The 22936-nt window shown below is 45.9% G+C and overlaps 1 protein-coding gene across 2 annotated transcripts in view; it reads left to right on the top strand.

Annotated features, from left to right (window-relative positions):
- Positions 1 to 22936, top strand: part of LOC139757792 (DBH-like monooxygenase protein 1) — a 798273-nt gene that overhangs the window by 720986 nt on the left and 54351 nt on the right. For both annotated transcript variants that reach the window (XM_071678612.1, XM_071678621.1), the window contains 2 exons: positions 13937 to 15165; positions 21507 to 21684. In XM_071678612.1, the coding sequence (XP_071534713.1) occupies positions 14690 to 15165; positions 21507 to 21684 (654 nt within the window). In that variant the 5' untranslated portion in view covers positions 13937 to 14689. The remainder of the gene's footprint in view (positions 1 to 13936; positions 15166 to 21506; positions 21685 to 22936) is intronic.

Here is a 22936-nt window from a genome sequence, read left to right on the forward strand (position 1 = left end):
TATATACTGGAAGGCTTAGTATATATAGTGGAAGGCCTATTGTGACTTCTGTGAGCTTAGTGTAACCTGTATACAGTGATTACTCACAACTGGAATGACAGACTTGGATGGATCTGCAGACTGGGTCTGCTGTAGAGCTGGGATCATGAGGGAAGTTGCAGAAATTTCATGTGGCCCACGTCTGTTCGGTCTACCCTCAGCAAGTATGAAGAGCGCCGGAAAAAAGACAGACTCTCGGTGTACTTTTTTAAAACTGAGTGTAGAACGTTCTTTACAGTATACCTGAGCAGCAGTTTGGCATCACAATATAAAGTATACGTGACGAGCAGTTAGGCTGCGCTACATGAAGTACATATACCTGACCAGCCAGCAGTTAGGTTACGGAATATGCAATAAACAGAGTGCTGCAGTAACAAACAGCCTAATTACCAGACCTCCAATACGAAGCTCATTGGCCGGCAGGGTTCAGGGAATAGAACGCTAAAGTATGAGACACACACACACACACACACACACACACACACGGAATGGATACAATGAAAGGTCTGGACACTATTATCGTCTATTAGAGAATAAGGTGTTGGAATTTGTATGTGAGAGGGACCTGAGAGTCGACATTTTCGTCTTTGACCTGTCGCCAGGTCAAAGAATCTTACAGGAGACAAACTGTCCACTGGCATTTAAGTATACGTGGATAAGAAACGACCTATTCAGTAAACTATTCACAGCGTATAGTACCTACTTCAGCTACTTTTTAGAGTACGTCAGTGTACTTAAAGGCGCATAAAGAGAAGCTTCTGAATAGGTTAACACAGATGATACTAAAATTCAGGGAGCTGAGGGACACTGAGTGGTCAGAGGCTGTGAATTAGCCCACCACGGAAAAGTGAAGAGTCAAGGGTGACTTGCTGGTTTTCACACGGAGTTATTCGTGAGAGACAACACTGTTTCAGGGGAAGGCCATCGCGTGTAAACGACCCTCTTAGAATTCTACAAGAGAGTGAACTCAGCTTTAGACTGTTTAGAAAGTTGATTGGAATGTCTCTTTCTGGGCTGCCAGAAAGCATTCAACACCACAGTACACAGGAGGGAGGTGAAGAAACTGAATATGTAGGGAATAGTAAATGGATGACGCCTTCGATGGATAGACACGATTATCTTAATGTAGCTGAGCAAAGGGTATATATATCTCGGGGTAGCCTTCTTCAAATAGGTTGAGGTCACCAGCGGCGTACCACAGGGCACTGTCCTGGGGCCTTTGTTCATCATCATCTGTGTATATAGCTAGGCAGATAGGCAGGATTCCTACCTAAATATGTTTGCAGATGATGCCAAAGTCATGTAGGAGGTGAATATCGTAGAGGATTGCGTCACCCTACGAAGGGGACTTTGACAGACTACAGAGTCGATCTGATACATAGATGATGAAGCTGAACCCGAGTAAATGCAAAGTAAGACAGTTAGGGACATAGCGAAAGAAGGCCTCGATATGCATACATACAGTTTAGCAGGACACAAACTGCAGGAATCTGTATGAGAGAGAGAGGGATCTGGGAGTAGATATAGCCTCTAGTTTGTCGCCAGAGTCCCACGTTGGGATAATGGTAGAGGAGACAGGCTGTCAGCTGGTAAATATCAGAATAACGTTTGAGTATCTGGAAATATTCAGGAAGGCTGTCCAGCATCGTGCGTCATTAGGCCAGAATTAGAACACACATCTCAAGTTTAGTTACAGATGCACAGAGAACTGATGGAGCGGGTGAAGAAGAGGGCAACGAAGATGATACCGAACTGCCTTACATGGAAAGGCTTTGAAGCCTTGAACTTGTCCATCGTGATAGAGAGAAGAGTAAGGGGTGACCCGCAAACAAACCTATACGTTTTAAAACAATTTGATGAAGTCATCAGTGAACAGTTCCTCCGAAAGATACAAGGAAAGGAAAACCAGAGGCCATATTACATGAAATTAAGCAAGAAACTTGTTGGAAAAGATGTAGAAAATATACATCTGCAGTAGAAGAGTGGCGGATGAATGGAAGAGATTGAGTGAATTGCGAATGTGGACAGCATACAGAAGTTCACACAGGTGTACGAGAGTAGAGAAAGTTCACGAGATGTGGCCCCAGGTTGTGCAGTACTTCCTCCTTGGGCACCACAACTAGGTAACTGCAGAAACAGGTAATGGCACATAACAGTGCGTTAGGGACACTGAAAAACTCAATAAAGAAGGATTTGAGGAATATACAACATTACAGGTCATAGTAAAACACAGATGGTAGCCGCAGCTGCGTGATCTATAACCATTTAAGGCTTATAATAAAGATGGGGATGAATGTGATAAACAGACCAGATAAATGAGTTAATTCTAGGGTGAATGTGGCTTTGTGGGGAAGAGAGGTAAACCCACTGATTATGTTTAGCGTCAAAAAAAAAAAAGAATATCAGTTCGTATCTCATAGACGAGATCGTACAGGGAATTATGGATGTAGACAATTTTTTTTGGTAAACAACACGAGAGTATTACTTGTAGCAAGTTTATTCTGACCTCATACCGAGCGAGGGAGGTCAGGTCAGTTTATTCTGACCTCATACCGAGCAAGGGAGGTCAGGTCAGTTTATTCTGACCTCATACCGAGCAAGAGAGGTCAGGTCAGTTTATTCTGAACTCAGACCGAGCAAGGGAGGTCAGGTCAGTTTATTCTGACCTCATACCGAGCAACGGAGTTCAGTCAGTTTATTCTGACCTCAGACCGAGCAGGGGAGGTCAGGTCAATTTATTCCGACCTCAGACCGAGGAAGATAGGTCATTCATCCTCGGTAGATCAGATGTTTTCTGTGATGGAAGTGAAACCTTGGAACATCTGCAAGTGAAGCACCGCGACCACGAGCATGGGAGTCGGATCATGTGTTGGTGTGTGTGTGTGGCAGTCAAGGGTTGGACTGTATTGTTGTACAGATTATCCCGAGGGTTTGGGGCAGGCCGAGGGTAAATCAGAAGTTAGCCTTACAGTTATGAGGCAAGTTATGAGGAAAGTTGTGAGTTGATGAATTACGTTAACGGAGGGGAGGGATGGGGGGGGGGGGTTATTCAAGGTCATGGTGAGTACGAGTTCGGTGTGTCATTATCGTGATGTGACTCCTTAGGAAGGTCTACGAGGAAGATGTCAGCGGGATAACCAAGACGATGTGTGTGCGTGTGTACGTGTGTGTGTTGGGCGTGTGTGTGTGTGTGTGTGTGTGTGTGTGTGTGTGTGTGTGTGTATACGTGTGTGTGTGTGTGTGTGTGTGTGTGTGTGTGTGTGTGTGTGTATACGTGTGTGTGTGTGTGTGTGTGTGTGTGTGTGTGTGTGTGTGTGTGTGTGTACGTGTGTGTGTGTGTGTGTGTGTGTGTGTGTGTGTGTGTGTGTGTGTGTGTGTGTGTGTGTGTACACGTGTGTGTGTGTGTGTGTGTGTACGTGTGTGTGTGTGTGTGTGTGTGTGTGTGTGTGTGCAAGATGTCATGATGGTTTCATATCAAGACCAAACCAATATATGTATGTTTGAGGGACGAGACGAAGAGTAACGACTCACCTACACGTTCACATAAATGAAAGAAATAATGATTTTACACACACACACACACACACACACACACACACACACACACACACACACACACACACAAACACATATTGGTGATATTTGAGCAAAATAACACAGGATATCAAGTGAAGCTTTAGAGTATGATAGACGCTGTTACAGACATAACAACCAGGGATAATTATGGTCCAGTCGATGGCAGGATTAGCTAGATGACAGAGTGTGCAGGGTTAGTGCTTGTTGGCAAAATATAGATCATAGTGATAACCAGAAATGTGGAGGTGGATTAGGCCACCGTAATGGATGTAACAGAGAAGCGAGTGGCACCGAAATGAGTAAATAACCACAAAGTTGGTAGACGGTAAATCACTGGTGAAATTTTGGACTGGGAAGAAAATCATTTTCCAGATGAAGAGGAGAAAGGGTGAAGAAGGAAGGACTTCTGATCACTAGACTCCAGCAGGGGCTGTAAACATGCCAACCATAATTCATATTGTTATGGAAGACTTGTGGAGAAATGGTAGATCGCGTCAGGACATTAAGGGGAGGGGACGAGCAGGAAACAGTTACATATTGAACTGGCCTCACGTTGGGCAGGTGTCACTCAGAGAGGTACTAAATTACGTAAGAGACAAGGTGGAAGAGATTTCAGTTGGGCCTTCAGCCAGAGAGAGAGAGAGAGAGAGAGAGAGAGAGAGAGAGAGAGAGAGAGAGAGAGAGAGAGAGAGCCATGAATATAGGCTGGAGGCAAAGATGGGAGACGTCAAATGAGGCAGGTGGACGTGACAGCCGCCCCCAAGCACCACCGAGACCTCACCTCAGGTATGTCCAGCGACACAAGACACGTCAGGCTGTAAGACGTGCACACACACATGTTGATGGACTTGTGGTGAGTAAGTGGCGAGGAGCTGGAATTCCAGGATGGTTTTGGGGACCACGCGTCTGACGTTGTTAGAACTGTGTAGACGAAAAGTGACCACAGAGAAGGGGTACAACACTGGTAGCAAGAAAGGGAAGTTACCACAGAGAAGGGGTACAACACTGGTAGCAAGGAAGGGAAGTTACCACAGAGAAGGGGTACAACACTGGTAGCAAGGGAAGGGAAGTTACCACAGAGAAGGGGTACAACGCTGGTAGCAAGGGAAGGGAAGTTACCACAGAGAAGGGGTACAACACTGGTAGCAAGGAAGGGAAGTTACCACAGAGAAGGGGTACAACACTGGTAGCAAGGGAAGGGAAGTTACCACAGAGAAGGGGTACAACACTGGTAGCAAGGGAAGGGAAGTTACCACAGAGAAGGGGTACAACACTGGTAGCAAGGAAGGGAAGTTACCACAGAGAAGGGGTACAACACTGGTAGCAAGGAAGGGAAGTTACCACAGAGAAGGGGTACAACACTGGTAGCAACGAAGGGAAGTTACCACAGAGAAGGGGTACAACACTGGTAGCAAGGGAAGGGAAGTTACCACAGAGAAGGGGTACAACGCTGGTAGCAAGGGAAGGGAAGTTACCACAGAGAAGGGGTACAACACTGGTAGCAACGAAGGGAAGTTACCACAGAGAAGGGGTACAACACTGGTAGCAAGGGAAGGGAAGTTACCACAGAGAAGGGGTACAACGCTGGTAGCAAGGGAAGGGAAGTTACCACAGAGAAGGGGTACAACACTGGTAGCAAGGAAGGGAAGTTACCACAGAGAAGGGGTACAACACTGGTAGCAAGGGAAGGGAAGTTACCACAGAGAAGGGGTACAACACTGGTAGCAAGGGAAGGGAAGTTACCACAGAGAAGGGGTACAACACTGGTAGCAAGGGAAGGGAAGTTACCACAGAGAAGGGGTACAACACTGGTAGCAAGGAAGGGAAGTTACCACAGAGAAGGGGTACAACACTGGTAGCAAGGGAAGGGAAGACTAAGGAGCTGGATGTAGCAGCTTGGGCCGCCTTTATAAGAGTGTCATGCACTAGTGGTAGATGGCTCGTCCAAACCTTATATGACAGGAAGAGTAACCGAACGAAGGAGAGTACATACATTGTGGTGTTGATAGAGACGTAATCCTCCAGAGAATTTCAGCGACCCTGAATAATAAACATAAAGTGGTGATGGAACAATTAGTGTAGGACTCCCTCTCCCAACCGTACAGATAGTCATTACGAACAGGTAATTAGTCTCTCCCAGCCGTACGAATAGGTCATTAAAACAGGTAATTAGTCTTCCAACAGTACAAATAGGTCATTAAAAACAGGTAATTAGCCTCTCCCAGCAGTACAAATAGGTTATTACAAACAGGTAATTAGTCTCTTCCAGCAGTACAAATAGGTCATTACAAACATGTAATTAGTAATAGACAACTATTCATCCTTCCCTTTGGGGATGTTCGATATTGGGTACCTGGCGGAAGCATGAATGACATCATTAAAAGGTAATTAATTACCTGGAGACTGGCTAAAGATGAATAAACTTTCTATAATATACAGGTACACCTGTACCATGTCCGCCGTCCTACGAGCATTATACAGTATAGTCCTCCCTTCCTGCAGGTGGAGCGGTGTGCGCGACTATCTTGTCATTTGTTAAAACAATTTCAACTTCTTGAGCGAAGTAATATAATTTGCAACTCATTTTCAGCTCATAAATTCCTTGAAATATTAGTTTAAAGTTTTTCCATCAACGGAATACACGATTACCTACCATAACCTCAAACACCTCCCGAAATTTTGACAACGATAAGGGTTAACAACATACCAGTTCTGTTACCAGAAGCCAAATGAGGAGTGTGTGTGTGTGTGGGTGTAAACCGTTGTTATACACTTGCCCACACAGTGTGCCAAGGTATGGCAAACAGTTCTAAGAGAGATGATGCTATCTAGGAAGATTTTCTTTCCCTTGTATTGATAGTAAGGAAAATATTTTTGCCGTTCTCGTCGTCAAGTTCTTTGCAAAGAGATTCAGTCAGTCATGTCAGGAACGGGTTTGCTTCTCCAGTCTCGGACGGAACGGCTTGTTTTCTTCAGTCTCGGACGCTTGGTGAACCATTCTACATCCGTTGTCGTAGAGACGAGGAGAGTGTTGTGTTTTGGTGGTCGCGGGAGGTTACAACATCAGATGTGATTATCCGATGATCTTTTACATTCCATTTCCATGGCGTGTGTGGTCAGTAAAGTTCTCTGTCCTCAGAATTCCAATAACAGAGTGGTTGAACTATTGCCATTTGTATACACTGCAAGGTTAGGTACGTGATAACACTAGTAGCTGTGGATGATGTACATTACTTAAAACCCAACATTGTAAGAGTAACGGTGCCAGATACCTTACAACTAAACCTCCACACACACACACACACACACACACCCTCCTCTTCAACGATCTGTTGCAAACCATCGTAGATATTGTAGCGAAACTCTCTCTCTCTCTCTCTCTCTCTCTCTCTCTCTCTCTCTCTCTCTCTCTCTCTCTCTCTCTCTCTCTCTCTCTCTCTCTCTCTCTCTCTCTCTCTCTCCCTCCCTCTCCCCTCACACCTGTTTCCCCGTATCTGTTTTCCCTATCCCATTCCCTCTGTCGCTCCCAGCAAACTCCCCCTCCTCCTCCTGAGGGAGGATACGAGGGAGTATCGGGTTCCACGTGCCAACACCACGCGCGCCATAGATCGACCATTTCCCATCGCTCACGTGTCCCAGGAGCCACACACAGCCACACACAACTCACCGCCAGTCACTGTAAAGGTGTCCTTTTGTATCGCCAGTCGACATGTACTCCTGTGCGAAGATAGAGGTAGAGGGGAGGAGTTGGCTCCTGGTCTACTTCAAGGATACAGAAGCGAAACCAAAGAAGTTGAGCTTGGTATACTCCGCAGGAGGTGGGCTGAGCACTGTTTTTTGACTGTACATATTTATACCTTGATGGTCATAGAACACCGAATACTTGTTTATACGCTGTCGTGTATTAGATGTTGGGGAAAGAATGAAGCTTGTCATCATGACTTAGAAAACTGAATCCCAAAACAGGCGTCTAATTAGAAGAGGTGAAGTCACCAGAAAATTTTCCTTTCGTGAACGGATCACTTAGTGTAAATCATCATCATCTTGGCTCAGGTGTGCCAGCATTTGAAGCCGTTGTGATCCGACGAAGCCGTGAATACACAAAGAGTCTTGCAGCACTCAAGAGCTGAAGCTGACCCCAGTCCACAGAACGGGACAGATGTCACAATGATCATTATAAAGTGCACTGCTTACGTACGTTGATTGGTTGATTATGGTGCACCTCTGCTGGCTGTAGTAACTATAGAAAATAGATTTGCAAGGCTTGTAAACACGAAAGATAAAGCTATGAGACTTATCCTCGGCTGTCTCAGAACAACGAAGATTCTGAAAATGAGGAGAGAACTTGATCTTCCAAACATCAGAGGCAGAATAAATGAAATCACTCCTCGCACTGAGATCCTGATGCTCAAACAAAAACATCCAGATCCTCTCACACAAAAGCCTTCCAGACCCCTCTGCTCAGGTGGGAGACGCCCACGTAGATGGATCACTACAACTGTTATTGATCTCAGAGTGTAAGGTATTCACAAGCTTTACCATATGTGACACCAGCTGAAGAACCCTGCCCTCTGGGACATCAACATTCCTCTCCCCAAAAGCTATTGCTCAGTTCACAACCCGAGTTGAAAGATGAGAGTCAGACATGAGCGTCCGTACTCACAGTGTGTGACACCACGCTACTGTATATTGTAATCGCTCACGAAGTATGTCTCCAGATGGGTTCCTACAACAGACGTCTGGGGGTTGCCACCAGTGTTGTTGTTGCTGTCACTCACATACTGGTTGTTCCTACCGTACAATGGAGACTCAGTATGTGGTCATCCACACGCCTATACGAACTTGTTTCCCATCCTCTCATTGCTCAAAATTTTTTTTTTTAGTATCTTCAAGGAAGATACTCTGGTTATGAGTGACTCTTCCCTCACCAGGTACTCTAGACTCCCCTCAGCATGACTGTGATAACAGCCTTATGTCTGAGGCACGAGGGATTTATGACAGAAATTACCCATGGTAGAGTTAGAGTCAGAATATACATAACAGGACTGATGAGTTATCTGAAGTTTGTGCTCGCGAAGGACGTATGTGCCTTGAGCCTGAGAGTCTGCCTCATGTAGCCTTAAAACAGTTATTGGAAATCCACGCTAAATGGAATGTGAGTAGATAACGGCAGGTAGAGATGATAAGTCTTATCCGAGGACAATGGTAGTGGAGACATGTGAGATAGTTAAACCCTTGACTGATCTCTTCCGTAGGTGTAAACCCCTTGACTGATCTCTTCAGTAGGTGTAAACCCCTTGACTGATCTCTTCAGTAGGTGTAAACCCCTTGACTGATCTCTTCAGTAGGTGTAAACCCTTGACTGATCTCTTCAGTAGGTGTAAAACCCTTGACTGATCTCCTCAGTAGGTGTAAACCCATGACTGATCTCTTCGGTAGGTGTAAACCCCATGACTGATCTCTTCAGTATGTGTAAACCTTTGACTGATCTCTTCAGTAGGTGTAAACCCTTGACTGATCTCTTCAGTAGGTGTAAACCCTTGACTGATCTCTTCAGTAGGTGTAAACCCCTTGACTGATCTCTTCAGTAGGTGTAAACCATTGACTGATCTCTTCAGTTGGTGTAAACCCCTTGACTGATCTCTTCAGTAGGTGTAAACCCTTGACTGATCTCTTCCGTAGGTGTAAACCCGTGACTGATCTCTTCAGCAGGTGTAAACCCTTGACTGATCTCTTCAGTAGGTGTAAACCCATGACTGATCTCTTCAGTAGGTGTAAACCCATGACTGATCTCTTCAGTAGGTGTAAACCCTTGACTGATCTCTTCTGTAGGTGTAAACCCTTGACTGATCTCTTCAGTAGGTGTAAACCCTTGACTGATCTCCTCAGTAGGTGTAAACCCCTTGACTGATCTCTTCAGTAGGACACCTGCTACGGAGAAAGTTCCAGATCGTTGAAAGTTTGCCAGTGTAACGTCATCATTAAAAGCAAGTGAGTCGCTGTCCGGAAATTATCGTTCACTTGTGTCATGAACTTCTGTAGCTGGTAGCTGTATGGAATCCGTTGTTTGGGATAGTATTGTAACCCATTTTAGAGGACCACCATTTACCGAACGTTTCTCGAGGGTCACCACTGACTGAACGATTCTCGAGGATCACCACTTACTGGACGATTCTCAACATGGTTTTCAACGAAATCGCTCATGTCTGACAGATCTGCTTGATGTCTTGTAGACATAATCAACTTAAATGATGACAGGAAAGCAGGTGATGTTACCTATCTCGATATTCAGGAAGCAGACGATCAAGTTTTAGAGCAAAGCTTACGTGGTATAGATGGGGCTGCGGTACTTCTGTTGTTGTGTTCTGAGTTCCTTTGTAAAATATTCTGGACTCGAGACGAAATGAATTCGACACACAAACACATAACGTCATGAACGAAGGGTCGTGCATATAAGGTGTCACTAACCCAGGATCAGTCAGACACCACCACCATGTTGCATGATTCAGGCGGGACTCCCAGGTACCCATGGAAGTTTGCCCCATCCTCATTATGCTAGAGATACACCGAATGGAAACTGTGACAGCGAAATTACAGTCACCCACTGCAGCAGCACAAGTACTTGACCACATCATAAAATTACCGAAGTTGGGGATATTTTTCCCACAGAACATGACGCGATATGTGTGTGTGTGTGTGTGTGTGTGTGTGTGTGTGTGTAAACATTTTCATCCATAACAGAGTTCTGCCTTAGATACTTGGGAATTATCGTACCTCTGAATGTCTTCAATGGTAGCACGTACCCTGTTTACATAATCCATTCATTGTTGTTCGACCTTCGTATACAGTTCGTTTTCTATGTAACTGTGTACGCTGTTGAATAATTCATTCCGTGTTGCCTGATCCCTGTGAATATTTCTCTTTCTGTGTGACTCGTAATGTAACTGAATCTCTGAGGCCCAGACTCCGGACCTGTGTGCGCCACACGGTCGCTAGGATGGGACGGTAAACTCGCCTGCCTCGCAGCAACAGACAGATCGTGTAGCGGGAGTAGTCTCCTCTCTCTCACAGCGAACGTCCTATTATCCATCATTCTTCTCATGGAATATGACGGCCCAAATGTTGGTGATTATCATTAAGGTTTTATTCATCTAAATATACATCTTCGAGGTGTCTCAAGGACGCTCTAAACGAAGGGCACGGAATCTGGGCCAATTGCTGGCAGCCACTGAACGTACAGTAAGAATAGTGCATTAACAAAGGAGAATAAGAATTGGGCCAGATGTGGGTCATTATCCTGTGCGAAAGAGTATCAATCCTCTATTGGCGTTGTTGATAGTACAGAAGGGGATTAAAGTACATTCAGGTACAAACTGTAATATATACAGAGAATACAGTGAGCTGCAAAATCAGTGAAACGTCATATGCTTCTGCATCTCCATTCACTTTCTTGTATGGTCTGAAAGTTTCTTATATATTCATTCTTTTACACATGTTCGCCATTTTCCGCGAAGTAGCGCCAGGAACGATCGAAGAAATGGCCTCATTCACTCACATCCACACTCTATCTTTTACGTATAATGCACTGAAACTGACCCCCCTCTCCACAACCAGGCCCCCACACATTTTCATGGTTTATCCTATTTGACTACGCGTCGTCTTCAGTATACCACGGCGATCCAGTTTGCTCTATCCCTTGCACGCCTCGCACCCTCCTGCATGTTCAGGTCCCGAACCTTCAGACCATCTTTCGTTCCACCCTTCCACCTCCTCCTTGATTTCCTTTTATTCCTTGTGCCTTCCACTTCTGACATGGGTACCTTCTTAGTCATCCTCTCCGTATGGCCAAACAGTCATTTCTACGCATCCTCTTCTGCCTTCTCATACATTCTTCTCTTACTACCATACCTCTCTCCTACCTTGTCGTTTCTCATTCTGTCACTCCTCCTTACACCACATATTGTCCTCAGAAGTTTCTAACACATCCACCCTCTCTTTTCACATTTTCGCCGGAGTAACGCCTCACATCCATAAAGCACGGACATAACTACTGTACCATCAAATGTACCCAGTTTTGTCCTCATAAACAATGACCTTTCCACACATTACTCAGTGCACCCGGGACCTTTGCCCCCCTCACCTACCCTATGGTTCACTCTAGCTTCCATGGTTCCAATCGCTGTCATGTCCACTCCCAGGTATGTAAAATACTCCACTTCTTCCAAGTTTCCTCCATTCAAACTCACACTCCGAATAACCTGTCTCTCTCTCCACTTTCACCTTTGCCACACTGACCCAGACTCAGACACTAGCTTCTGCAGTTTCTCACCCGAATCTGCCACCAGCGCCGTGTCATCAGTAACAACAGCTGACTAACCCCCAGGCCCCCTCATCCCATCACAGACAGACTGCATACCTTCCCCTGTTTCCAAGATCCTTGCGTTCACCTCTCACCATCCCATCCATTAATAGATGTCAGCCACAATCACTCTCATAAGACGTGCTTCCTCACCTTTCTCACTGATGACCAGATGGATGTAGGTAGTACCTGCTTAAGACGGAATACGGTCGAGATGTAGAGCAGAAGATGATGAAGAAGGAGAAGAAGAAGACCTCTCCAGCACACAGGGAAGGATCCTCCCTTTGTACAGCCTTGAGTGGCCGCTGTGAGGAGAGATACAATCGAGGCCTGAAAACAGTTTCCAATTCCTTTGAGGCAGACGTAACTATGTTTGTGGTCTGAGATTACGAGAGAGATTAAAGGTTCAGTCAATGCCAAGGACGTTAATGTTTTGGTTTGAACAGAACCATTTCGAAAGGAAACATCAAAGGCAAGAGGATTCTCAGAGAGGGAAAATGAAATAGGCCTTTTGGAATATTCATATCTGACTAGATCCTGGCCACAAGTGAGAGAGGTTGTCTAAGCCCAGAAGGAGGGAAGTGGAAGTGAGGCGAGTGATAGGGCGTGTATGTAAGGAACGTCGGTATAGAACATGTACACTAGGAATGTCGGTATAGAACATGTACACTAGGAACGTCGGTATAGAACATGTACACTAGGAACGTCGGTATAGAACATGTACACTAGGAACGTCGGTATAGAACATGTACACTAGGAACGTCGGTATAGAACATGTACACTAGGAACGTCGGTATAGGATGTGTACACTAGGAACGTCGGTATAGGATGTGTACACTAGGAACGTCGGTATAGGATGTGTACACTAGGAACGTCGGTATAGGATGTGTACACTAGGAACGTCGGTGTGCGCAAGGAACGTTGGTATCTAAAGAATATATCTTAGATATGTGAAGGAGAAAAGACTTGGGGACGAAGGTGGGTAGGAGCTGTTGCTGCTGGTGGGAGATGAGAGATAACGAGAGTTCAGAGTGGGAGTTGGCCGATGGTGCTTCCTGGAAGGCCTTAGAGACGCAGTGCTGATGGTGGTGGTAGAGGCAGTTGTGTTGGTGTTGGTGGTGGTAGAGGCAGTTGCAGTGGTGATGATGGTGGTGGTGGTAGAGGCAGTTGTGGTGGTAGTGGTAGAGACAGTTGAGGTGGTGGTGGTGGTAGAGGCAGTTGTAATGATGGTGGTAGAGGTAGAGGCAGTTATGGTGGTGGTGGTAGAGGTAGTTGAGGTGGTGGTGGTGGTGGTAGCAGAGGTAGAGGCAGATGTGGTGGTGGTGGTAGAGGCAGTTGTATTGGTGGTGGTGGTGGTAGAGGCAGTTGTAGAGGTGGTGGTGGTGGTGGTCGATAGTGATACTAGTGGCTGTATAGTGATGTCTATATGGGCGATGGTGATGACTGTATTGGCTGGAAGATGGTGATTCGTTGTATATACTCGCTAAACCAAGTTGAAAGTGGCCAGCTCAGCCATGATGTTCAGGGCTGACAACTTTGCCGGGAAGTTGATGAAGGACGACTCTGCCCTGGAGATGAGGGTTGGTAACTCCGCCATGAAGTTAAGAGCTGCCAATTCTATCAAAACACGAAAAGAAAAAAAAAAAAAGATGACCGCGATATTCATTGTCTGTATAGCATGTATTACCTGGTGATGGAACATCTGCTTCTTCTCCCTCCTGTCGCCAAATTAATTAAGTTTTCGTCGAGATTCACGAAATATTTACTCGTTTACGAAGTATATTCCATGGTTACAGTGTTTCTATTTCTTCTCTCTTGATTACAATGTTCCTAGTATAACTGCCGTTATGTACATTTCAGTGACCAATTAGTATTTCTATGTTTATCTCAGTGGTTGCAGAGCTTTCAGGAGCAACCTAACCTGCAGACCACAGTGCTAATATGTCCTCTCTTGTCTTCTAGGGTTCGTCTGAGGAACGGCTCACATCACGAAGGCTCCAGGAATAACAACAAGGGACCTAAAGTGTTGCCATCCGCCGGGGCCGCCAGTCAGGAGTGAGGCTGCCGCTCAGAACCAAGCCAGAAGAACGGCTGGCTTCCTCCCTGTACCTTCCTGAGTGCTGGCCTCCTTTCTTACGACCCTGATCTGCCTCTGGTTCCCCTTAACCACTACCTTTCTTCATACGACCCTGAGCTCATCCTACCCTCCTGACTGCTACCCTCGTCCGCACGTCCCTCAACTCCCACATCCTACTCCTCATGTCCCATAAAGCTCCAAAGGTAAATAGAGCCAACAAAAAAGAATATATTTGACAGATCTCAAGACACTGTCCGGATCAAGAGCCTTTAGGTGGCCTTAGATACGCGAGGGCGAGGTATATCGTACCAGATGCTGTGATCTAATGTGGCCACTACAGGTGTTTCTCTCCTCGCCTGAGAAAGTCAGAGATTAGAGAGGTGATGGAGGAAGAAAGTGCTCCCCTTATTTAAAGTTGTGAGCGAAGATATATATATTCCTTCCGGGCCAAGTTCGGTTAGCCCAGCGAGGACAGCTGCAGAGCCCAGGGCAGCCTTGAAATAGCTGATAGAAAAACTTATCGTCCTGCCCACAACCTACCTGAAAGAGACTGAGAATGTCCCCTCGCAGACGACGACGAAGCAGAAGATAGCACCTGCAGGACACGTCACACCAGAGTCGTCAGCCCTGCCCCAGCCATGGACGCCGTGTACAGAATCTACCCTTCCTCTTCCGCCATGAACGGATATTTTTCTATACCGACAAGACCCACTCACAGTACCACCACTCCGACCCACACCGTCGTACCTAGCGGACCGGGGAGCGCTGCGTCTCAGACATTGCGACACCCTCACGAGAGTCGTTCTTCGACTCCCACCTCCTTAGTCCTCTCCGCAACACCCCTATCCCGGCTGTGGCTCCTAGGTGCACTAGCCCTCGTCATACTAGTGCCTCAGGTGGCGTCCTACGCGACGTCGTCCTTCATTTCCCCGCGCTTGACGTCCTTTGAGTCCTGGGAGCACGAGGCGTGGTTGGAGGAGACAGGGGCCTTCGTGCTACAATGGACGCCGCGTGAGCAGGACATTGAATTCCGGGTGACGGCGAGAACCACGGGCTATATCGGCTTCGGCCTCTCCTCCAAGCCCAGGATGGACGGCGCTGACATCGTCGTCGGGTGAGTGTTTGTCCGTCCAGTTGTCTCCCCTCGGGGAAACTCTCCTCCCAAGTTTGTCCAATCAGTCAGGCCAGAGTGACGACCAGCAGGCAGATGCGACACGTATTTGTCGTGGCCTCATCTTTTGTTTACACATTAACCGAGTTCCGTTTTCATCATGCGTTCGGCGCTCCTGCATGTCTTTGTATTCATTCATGACACTTTTTCTAGAACGTGTTTCTTATTTCTTTTCTCATACACACATTGTAGTGTCTCGTACTTCATCAGCTGATGGGTGAAGTTTGCTTCAGTTCCATCTAACTTCTTGACGGTTTTCTTCATTGGGTTTTCCTTATCTTTACACGAGAGGCTGGCTTTCCAGAGGTCTTGATCTGTCTGGTAGCCGGGGTAGGACGTGTGTACTCAAGGTAAAAAAAGAAAAAAAAAATGTGAAACAATATGACACCATGGACGAAAAGTTTTGAGAAATGCCCATTAGTCTGGCCTCACATTGGTAGCCCTAATCCATGCTATTGTAATATATCGATTGCTAGCGATATTTTCCGTCATTTGCGATAATATGTGTTATATTGATTTCACATTTCGATAGAAATAACTATAAAGTGGGGCTACCACAGTTATAATGTAATTTGTCACATTCATGCTTACCAACCCTACCAAGGCGAAACAGATCGCATTAATCATTTCGAAATTCATCGAACGCATCCGGCGAGATACTTTTTTTTTCTCTACCTTGCTACATTCGGGCAAACTCTTTAAGTTAGTGTGGAGATTTATTATTTGGACCGTATCCCTTATATGGATTAAGATCCTTCAGTAGCCCTAAACACATCTTTCCAGACAGCTTCAACACTTAGGATCTCCTCCCTCTTACGTCTTGTTAATGTTGTTCGTGATTTGTTCTTAGCAATGATTATACTCTGCAACTTTGCGTTCAGCTCCCCTGTTATTTCCTGATGTGTTTCAATAAGTTCTCCCTCAGAACTTCTCTCCCTGTATAACATGTGCTGTAAGTAATAGCCTCTTCCTGAAGAACTTGTGGTAACTTTGCGAATTTTGTTTCCATTGTCACTATGTCTTTTTTTTCTCGTGATTTCTTGTTTCCTTTGTTACACACCTTTGTATATTGTTGATGATGTGATGTATCGCTTTTGACTCGGTGAAATGTTCGTACAAGAAGGCTTTGTGATCGTTCTTTTGGAATCTCTCGCTTAGAATTCTGTTGTCCCATTTGTAACCCGTTGTTTCCACTCGATCTATTTTTACTCGAGGTTCTTCCATTATTAGAATTTCCCGTCTCCCCCATCAGGACTCGCCTCCAGTTCCATATCTAGAATTTTTCGCCATACCCATTTGCAAGATGAGGAAGCCATCCGTGTGGGTGTTTTGCTCTTGCTGTTGTTTTCCCATGACTTACCATATCCTTGGCCTCGTACCTTCACTCAATTCTTTATCCTTCACCTGTGATAAAAGAAAAAAAAGTCCCTGTGACTCTAGTCTTGGGCCAGAGTGTTTTCCTCAAGACCCTCTTCTTCAAGCCGGGGTACGACACCCTTATGCTCTTGGCTCTCAGCCTGAGCATTGTCCATTATCTCTTTTTTGTTTAAAAGAATCTCTCTCTCTCTCTCTCTCTCTCTCTCTCTCTCTCTCTCTCTCTCTCTCTCTCTCTCTCTCTCTCTCTCTCTCTCTCTCTCTCTCTCTCTCTCTCTCTCAAGTTTTACACATATTTTTCCCCTTTGGTCAATCTTTATCCTCCCCCTTCCCCTCCCCATTTTCTCTATATATTACAAGCTCATGAGTAATGGCTTCTCAATCAATACTTAATTTCTTTCACATCCTCCTCCAGCTGGTGTACTCACTGATCCAGTTTTGGAGTCGTTGGAGACAGCTAACCTCCCAGTGAGTCGCATTCATTCCTCTTGTCGATTCAGGTTAGCTGTTTAATCACCATATCTACTACCCCGACCTTGAAGCTCTTTTAAAGTCACTTTCGTTAATCACGTTCATTGATTATGCTGATTCTTCTGGGCCCTGCAGTTTCTGTAGCTGTAGTACTCAGTAGCGCAGCAGAACTCTTCGCTTAACCTAACCAGTTTCAGATATCAGACCCCACACTATATTACGAGAACGTAATATAGTTTTATTACTCATGTTACCCCATGTTTTTAACCTTTGGTGTATGTACCACCCTCCTCTCGTGAATCATTTTCGTTTTTACCCACATCTGATTGGGCCTTGACTTCTTTGCCCTCTTCCACATATTCCCATAACCCCTGCTTCAGCAGTGGTGCTATCCATTCCTTAGCTCTCGCCTCACGCCAACCCCTGACTTTACCCCTAAGACATTCCCAAGTCATTCATCTTCACCTTTAGGCTTAGTTTCATATATCGCCCCCCCCTCCCAACTCCTACCCCTTTTAGTCGCATTATATATATATATATATATATATATATATATATATATATATATATATATATATATATATATATATATATATATATATATATATATATATATATATTTTTTTTTTTTTTTATACCCCGTCGCTGTCTCCCGCGTTCGCGAGGTAGCGCAAGGAAACAGACGAAAGAAATGGCCCAACCCACCCCCACACACATGTACATACACACATCCACACACGCAAAATACACACACCCACACAGCCCTCCATGGCCCACCCCAGACGCTTCACATGCCCCGCTTCAATCCACTGACAGCACGTCAACCCCGGTATACCACACCACTGCAATTCACTCCATTCCCCGCCCTCCCCTCATCCCCCCGCACGTTCAGGCCCCGACCACACAAAACCCCCTTCACTCCATCCCTCCACCTCCAACCCGGCCCCCCCCCCCTCCTCGCCCCCCCCACCTCCGACACACACATCCCCCTGGTCAACCTCTCCCCACTCACCCTCTCCATGTGCCCAAACCACCTCAAAACACCCTCCTCCGCTCCCTCAACCACGCTCTCCCCATTTCCACACATCTCTCCCACCCCCACGCCACTTACTCGATCAAACCACCCCACACCACACACCGTCCCCAAACATCTCACCTCCAGCACATCCATCCTCCCGCGCACAACCCCATCCACAGCCCACGCCCCGCAACCACACAACACCGCTGGAACCACTATTCCCTCGAACAGGCGGAGTCCACTAAAATATATATATATATATATATATATATATATATATATATATATATATATATATTTTAGTGGACTCCGCCTGTTCGAGTTAAAAGTCGCCTTTGACGAGGCTGTATCATTAGGATTACAGTCTTGTTAAAGAACTTCTCACTCCAGAAGAGTCTACATTTTTGAGTTGCAGGAGCCTGTGCATGTGGAGTACAGAGAAGCTTCGATTTTTTTTGATAGTTTGTATTAAAGCCGCCGTGTCGTATCCAGGCATGCGTTATAAGTCACATGGTTTGTCTGCATACATGTTTACATTTCATTCTAGGTTTCAAAAGCAAGCACAGTACAGAGTTACAGTACCGGAGTTACCTGTATTGGAGCGTATCTCTTGTGCCTGCGTTTTCTCTTGTAATTCTTACCCAATACGAGACTTGCTCTTTGCCACGCCACGGATTCCAGGCCTCCCCTCTCCTTCCCTCTGGAGGTTCAGTGTCCCTGGCGTCTCCGTCAGCAGAGACCAAGGTTTAAGCTAGAGATGTACACTCTCCCAAAAAGGTATGGGCTCTTGGGGCCTAAGGTTTCTCATGATGTACAAATGGCCAACTGAGATTAAGACCTGAGTTCGCTGCCGCCCTTGATGCAGTTGTGGCAGCGACGTCAGGATCTCATCTCAGTCGGTCACTTGTAGATTATTAGAAACTTCAGGCCCGCAGTGTGTGTGTATGTGTGTGTGTGTGTGTGTGTGTGTGTGTGTGTGTGTGTGTGTGTGTGTGTGTGTGTGTGTACACGCTTCTTAACCACTTCATCTTCCTTAAAATGTGAAGATTGGACTCACGATTTATATTTGACCTTCGTATTGCTCCGAGATGATATGGTGAATGAAAATGTTGTGGACGTAGCTTCGAAGAGCTTCAGTAGAACTTTCAAAGAAGTGGAGGGAACATATTTGCCAGTGCATTATTGGACGGCCCTTTTCCAAAACAAAGCCGAAACAGTTGAAACGTGACATAAGAAAGTGTCTGTTGTCTGTTGTCAAGTAAGAAACTCAAGAAGACCAGTAACCAGCATGGTAGTGCAAATTGTGTAAATTTGCCTCGAAAAACCACGAGACTATGCGTCCAAATAAACGTCAGTATAAAGGGTATATTGCTAAAAATAGGAAAAGAAACCCTAAGGAGTTTTATGGTTATATCAGAAACAAGCGAGTCATTACTCAGTCAACTGTTCCATTAATTACGGATAATGTTGACATGGTTCAGGACAAGGATGACATGATAAAGAATTTTTTTTCTCGTCTGTATTTACAAATGAGGACACGTTTCACGTCTAGAGTCCAGCAGTATTACTAAGTGATGAAAACGTTTTGCAACACATTGACGTAAGAGTTTATGATATACTGTCAGCAGGATATTAAATGAAAGTTAACAGTAAATAAAACGTCAGGGCCAGGTCAGGTTTTTATCGTTGGCTCTCGTCTGCTCACCCCAGATGAGGGCTGGAGGATCACTGACTAGCTGGTCATTAACCTCTGGACTCTGACTTATACTGAGCAGACGCTCCGACAACAACATACTCCCCCTCCCTGACTACCACACCCTTCCTCACCACCGCCACTCCCCTTTCCCTACCTACCACACCCTCCCTCAGTAACACTATCCCCCTCCCTCGCTGTCTACCACACCCCGTCCCTACTACCACCGCTCCCTCCCTCCCTGTCTACCGCACCCACCATCATCACCACCACTCCATCCTTCCCTGGCTACCACAACCTCTCTCCCTCCTTGACTATCTTCCTGCACACCCCACTCTCCCTCAACACCATTTCCTTGTACTTTCCTGGCCGCTACTCCCTCCTTTATCACTTGTTCCATATCCTTCCTCATCATCACCATTCCTTCCCTCGCTCTCTGTTTACCCCAACCTCCTTCTCCAATACTGCCTCCCTCACAAGCTAAAGCATCCTCCCTTACCACCACCACTCCCTCCCTGCCTGGTCACCACACCCTGAACGGCGGACTGACATTTTTTGGTGGTATAACCATTCACCCCCGCCATACTCTCTCTTTATATCTCCCTTATTCCTGGAATAATCCTCCCGTTCGTCAAGTGAATATTTTCCCAAAAGATATTTATCAACCCAGCATCAAGTAATTTCTGTCCTGCTAAAGAAATGTGCGAATATTATTGACAGTTGTCTATAGGGGGTTAGTCATTGTGCGTCTGGCAAGTTACTCGACGTGTTTGTAAAAGGAGGATAGACAAGACCGCCGTTTTATAGTATAGATGTGTAAGAAGTGTAACTGAAGAATTGTTAAGGATGTATGTACACTTCCAACACCCTTTATTCAACTCTCTTAACCTACATTCTTTCACTTAACACCCTCTCACTCAGTGTCCTTCCATACAGTATCCTTTCATTCGACACGTTGTTTCCGAAACCATTCTGCATATCACATCCTTTTGCTCAAAACCCAAATGTTCAACATTTCACACAGTACCTCACTCGCCGCCAGGATACGATTAAGATCGTCCTTCCCCCCAGATAATTCAACAAATTAGTGTCAGAAAATTGAAAAGCAATAGAACTATTACCTATACAAAGAGCAAAGCCTTCTGGGTGTCATTAGAAATTTTGAAGACAAGGTTTGATGACGTTCACGCAGATACACTGTCCGTATTACACAGGGATCCTGTGACAAGATGCGGTAGGACGAAGTTTTTACGTACAGGTTTAGTGTCAGCTGGACGAAGTTGCTTGCTCACGTTTTAAATGTCCAGTCAGTCAACTTGTCCCAGAATTAGACTAGACGATGAGATCTAGTCTGTAGATTTTCCTCGTCACAGACCAAAAGGTCCTACACTTGATTGTTTTCTATGTGTAACGAGTACCTTCCTACTCCCCTGCCTCCCATGTTGTGTGTACCGAGTACCTCTCTACTGCCATGCCTCTCATACTGTGTGTACCGAGTGCCTCTCTACTGCCATGCCTCTCATACTGTGTGTACCGAGTACCTCCCTACTGCCGTGCCTCTCATACTGTATGTACCGAGTGCCTCTCTACTGCCATGCCTCTCATGCTGTATGGACCGAGTACCTCTCTACTGCCATGCCTCTCGTACTTTGTGTACTGAACTCCTCCTTACTTGTCCCCCTTGCCTCTCTTACTCCGCCCTTCACCGCTCCCTGGGCTCTCCCACAGGTGGGTGCACTCCGGGAAGGCCTACCTGCAGGACCGCCACGGGCTGGGGAACCAGGAGCCAGCCGTGGACAACCAGCGGGACTGGGTGTTGGTGAGCGGCTACGAGAACCACACCCACACCGTCCTCATCATGTCGCGCCCCTACAACACCTGCGACAAGCAGGACCACGCCATCTCGGTGAGAGGCCGTTCTACAACTTCATCTCCTTATATCTTGTTATACCAGGTTATGATCAGGTTATATGATGGTCCCGGGATAGTAACACCCATTTTACTTCTCACAACAGTTATGAGGAGGATCACATTACTACGATACTGTATAGTTTACTACGAGTGTAGCCCGGCTCATCAGCCTGTGACCTTCCATGGTCAGTATAGCCTCAGCTCATAACATAAGGACCACAACGTCCCCGTAAGGGAGACTCTGTTGTCTTGGGTTAAGGTTGTCAAAGCTTTACGTCAAAAGTGCCAAACAACGAAGGCGGGTAATGTTGTCTCACTGCCTCATAAGAATTAGACGTGTGGTCACGAAATCAACGTTGAACATGCCGTGCTCACAGATGTTGAGATATTTTTTTTGGTAGGCTACGCTGGTGTGGAGAGTACTCGAGTCCATTGGAGACAACGCTACAGTTATCATGCATTTAAAGCTGCAGCACCCAGACCACACGCATAACACCCTAACCAACTGTGGATGTTATCATAACCACATGCATAACACCCTAACCAACTGTGGATGTTATCATAACCACATGCATGACACCCTAACCAACTGTGGATCTTATCGTGACCACATGCATAACACCCTAACCAATGCTGGATATTATCATAAGCACAGGCATGATACTCTAACCAACGCTGGGTGTTACCATAACCACGCGCACAACATCTTAACCAAAGCTCTGGTTATCGAAACCACACACACACACACACACACACACACACACACACAACACTCTACCCAGCAAGCGCTAAAGATATCATAACCAGACACACAGCCACTAGCCAAAACAACATAGTTATTATAGCCAAGCTTGCAGCAGCACCACTTAGCCACCATTGTAATTTTTGAAACCAAACACACGCCACCCTAACAAACGCAGTCATAACCACACATGCAACGCCTAACCAACACCTGACTGACGCTAGTCATAACCACACATACACCACAACCAACTGCAGAGTTATCACCACACATACGAATGCTATTCAGAAACGATTATCATAACTACCATAACCACACTACAACATCTGACCTGAGCTGAAATATCACACATATGTATGACGTGCCACACACCCTTTGACTCGTGGTTCTCCACTGCCAGGCATACGAGGGTTCCAGGAGTACTGGATAGCATATGTAGTGAGGTTTGGGTATTTTTGGAAATGTTTGTGGTCACAAATATGCTGTACACAACCCTACCCGACTC

This window comes from Panulirus ornatus, chromosome 2, assembly GCF_036320965.1.
Source record: "Panulirus ornatus isolate Po-2019 chromosome 2, ASM3632096v1, whole genome shotgun sequence".
Taxonomy (NCBI): domain Eukaryota; kingdom Metazoa; phylum Arthropoda; class Malacostraca; order Decapoda; family Palinuridae; genus Panulirus; species Panulirus ornatus.